Raw genomic sequence first — 1903 nt, 5'->3', positions numbered from 1 at the left:
AAACAAGGAAAAGTGCACTTTTAGATAAACAAGGCAATAATAGATGGCACTCGAGGTGGTAGTTAAACAGTTATATTTATTGAGTTTAAACGTGAATATGTCTATGAAACATTGTATTACTGTACTGTGATCAAAGAGAATCACAATGCTGAAAAAGCATTTTCAGAAACGACGTTTGGATTTGAAATCAAAATAATGGATAAATGTTGCGTTTGTGGTAAACAGCCGTGGATCAGGAGCGGACTGCAAAGCGTCCTGTGTGAGAAAGCAAAATGAGTCCGTGCTGCTTCTCACCGCATACACATACTGTATACGCACTGCAGACGGAGTACGTGTGAACTTGGCGCAACAAATCTAGTTCAGCATCTGAGGCAACGCCACAAAGAGCTCTATGACCAATGCATGGCATGTAGTATCATTTCACAAAGCTAGTCAGAACAGAACAATCGGTTTTTGCTTCAAATTGGGTTATTAAATCAAATTATGTATATAAAATTATATAACTAAATGATATGTATATGAATATAACTACAATTAAATAATTACCTACAGATTAAGGTTAAATAAAAGATGTCAGTCTTTATTTTTCTTTTTTAGGAAACAAATACAAAAACTAATTCTACTGTTCCTAATATTATGCATGTTGCTCAAACAAAATATACTGTGTTCAGCAGAAGAAAAAGAAAAAAAAGTTTTTTTTTACCCAGTCATTTAAAAAGAACTAATTTTAGAGCTGTAACGACAACACCGTGATATTTTTGCTTAAGGTTATCATACCGTCAAAATCTAATACCAGCCCATGCCTACTTACAGGTGCATGAAATCAAGCATACAACCTCCCTAGACAAACATTTACAGTAGAATTGGGTGTACTAAAGAGCTCAGTGACTTTCAACGTGGCAATATCATCGTATGCAAAAAAAAAAAAAAAAAAAAAAAAAAGTTACAGGGGGCTAAATAAAAACTTCACCTTGTCCCTGCAAAAGAATGGCCCAGGCTCACGACTGCATGATTGACAGATGGCATCCTCCAAGTATGGGTCAATCTGAACCTAGAGGAAGACCATTCCCATAAAGAAATATATGGAGTGGCATACTATAATACTAAAAGCCTAAACATGCTGCCAGGCAGACATTAGCAAATGTGAATAAATCAAGTGCCAATTGAACTCAGATTACCAAATAGAAATGAAACCTGGACAACAGCAAATGCTTGCATCAGTACAACCAGTGCTACTTTTTAAATGATCAGTAAAGCCATAGACTTTACTATAGACCGTACAAGGTACATGAACTACCATAATGGTGTAAAACACTGGGTTTTTAAAGTTCCACTTTACCTTCTTTGTAAATTTGGGCGTCTTTATCTCAACAAATGCAGCACTCACAGCTTTCAAATAACTGCGTTGGTTGTTAAAGGTTACACGTCCAGATCCTAGGAGAGGGTGGGGGGGGGATTAAACCCCAGTATCACAGTAACATTAATTTTTTTTGGTTAAATCAAGTTTAATTACTAAATTTTATTTATTCTCACCAATGGGGTACTTGTGCTTGTCTGTGTCGATGCCCGCATACACAACACCTCCGAACAGATCATTCATGATGCTGGCCAGGGCCTCAGCGTTGAGCATGCCATGCAGAGCTCCTACAAACACAGTGTTCCTAGGGTCCAGCCTCTGAGAGGGGCAACTCACATAGTTGCTGTCTGAAATCACCCAAGGGATTACCTGTGCCTGAGGGTTCCAAAAAAAAAAAAAAAAAAAAAAAAAAAAAAAAAAAGGGAGATACACTTCAAGTCTCTTGGGGTTAAAGTAACAGATGAAGCTGAGGTTCGGAACATGCATTATTCTGAGTTCTTGAGTGTTCTTGGGTTCTTTAGCTTTAGATAAAAGTTTAAAGACAAA

The 1903-nt window shown here is 37.1% G+C and overlaps 1 protein-coding gene across 1 annotated transcript in view; it reads right to left on the bottom strand.

The window, feature by feature from the left end:
* LOC107698230 (cytoplasmic polyadenylation element-binding protein 1-like) overlaps positions 1-1903 on the bottom strand; it is an 11518-nt gene that overhangs the window by 2192 nt on the left and 7423 nt on the right. Inside the window, 3 exon segments of the mRNA XM_016499201.1 lie at positions 971-1051; positions 1340-1434; positions 1534-1732. Of these exon segments, the coding sequence (XP_016354687.1) occupies positions 971-1051; positions 1340-1434; positions 1534-1732 (375 nt within the window).

This window comes from Sinocyclocheilus anshuiensis, unplaced genomic scaffold, assembly GCF_001515605.1.
Source record: "Sinocyclocheilus anshuiensis isolate Anshui unplaced genomic scaffold, SAMN03320099.WGS_v1.1 scaffold3403, whole genome shotgun sequence".
In the NCBI taxonomy this organism is placed as follows: domain Eukaryota; kingdom Metazoa; phylum Chordata; class Actinopteri; order Cypriniformes; family Cyprinidae; genus Sinocyclocheilus; species Sinocyclocheilus anshuiensis.
This window is presented reverse-complemented; position numbering and strand designations above follow the sequence as displayed.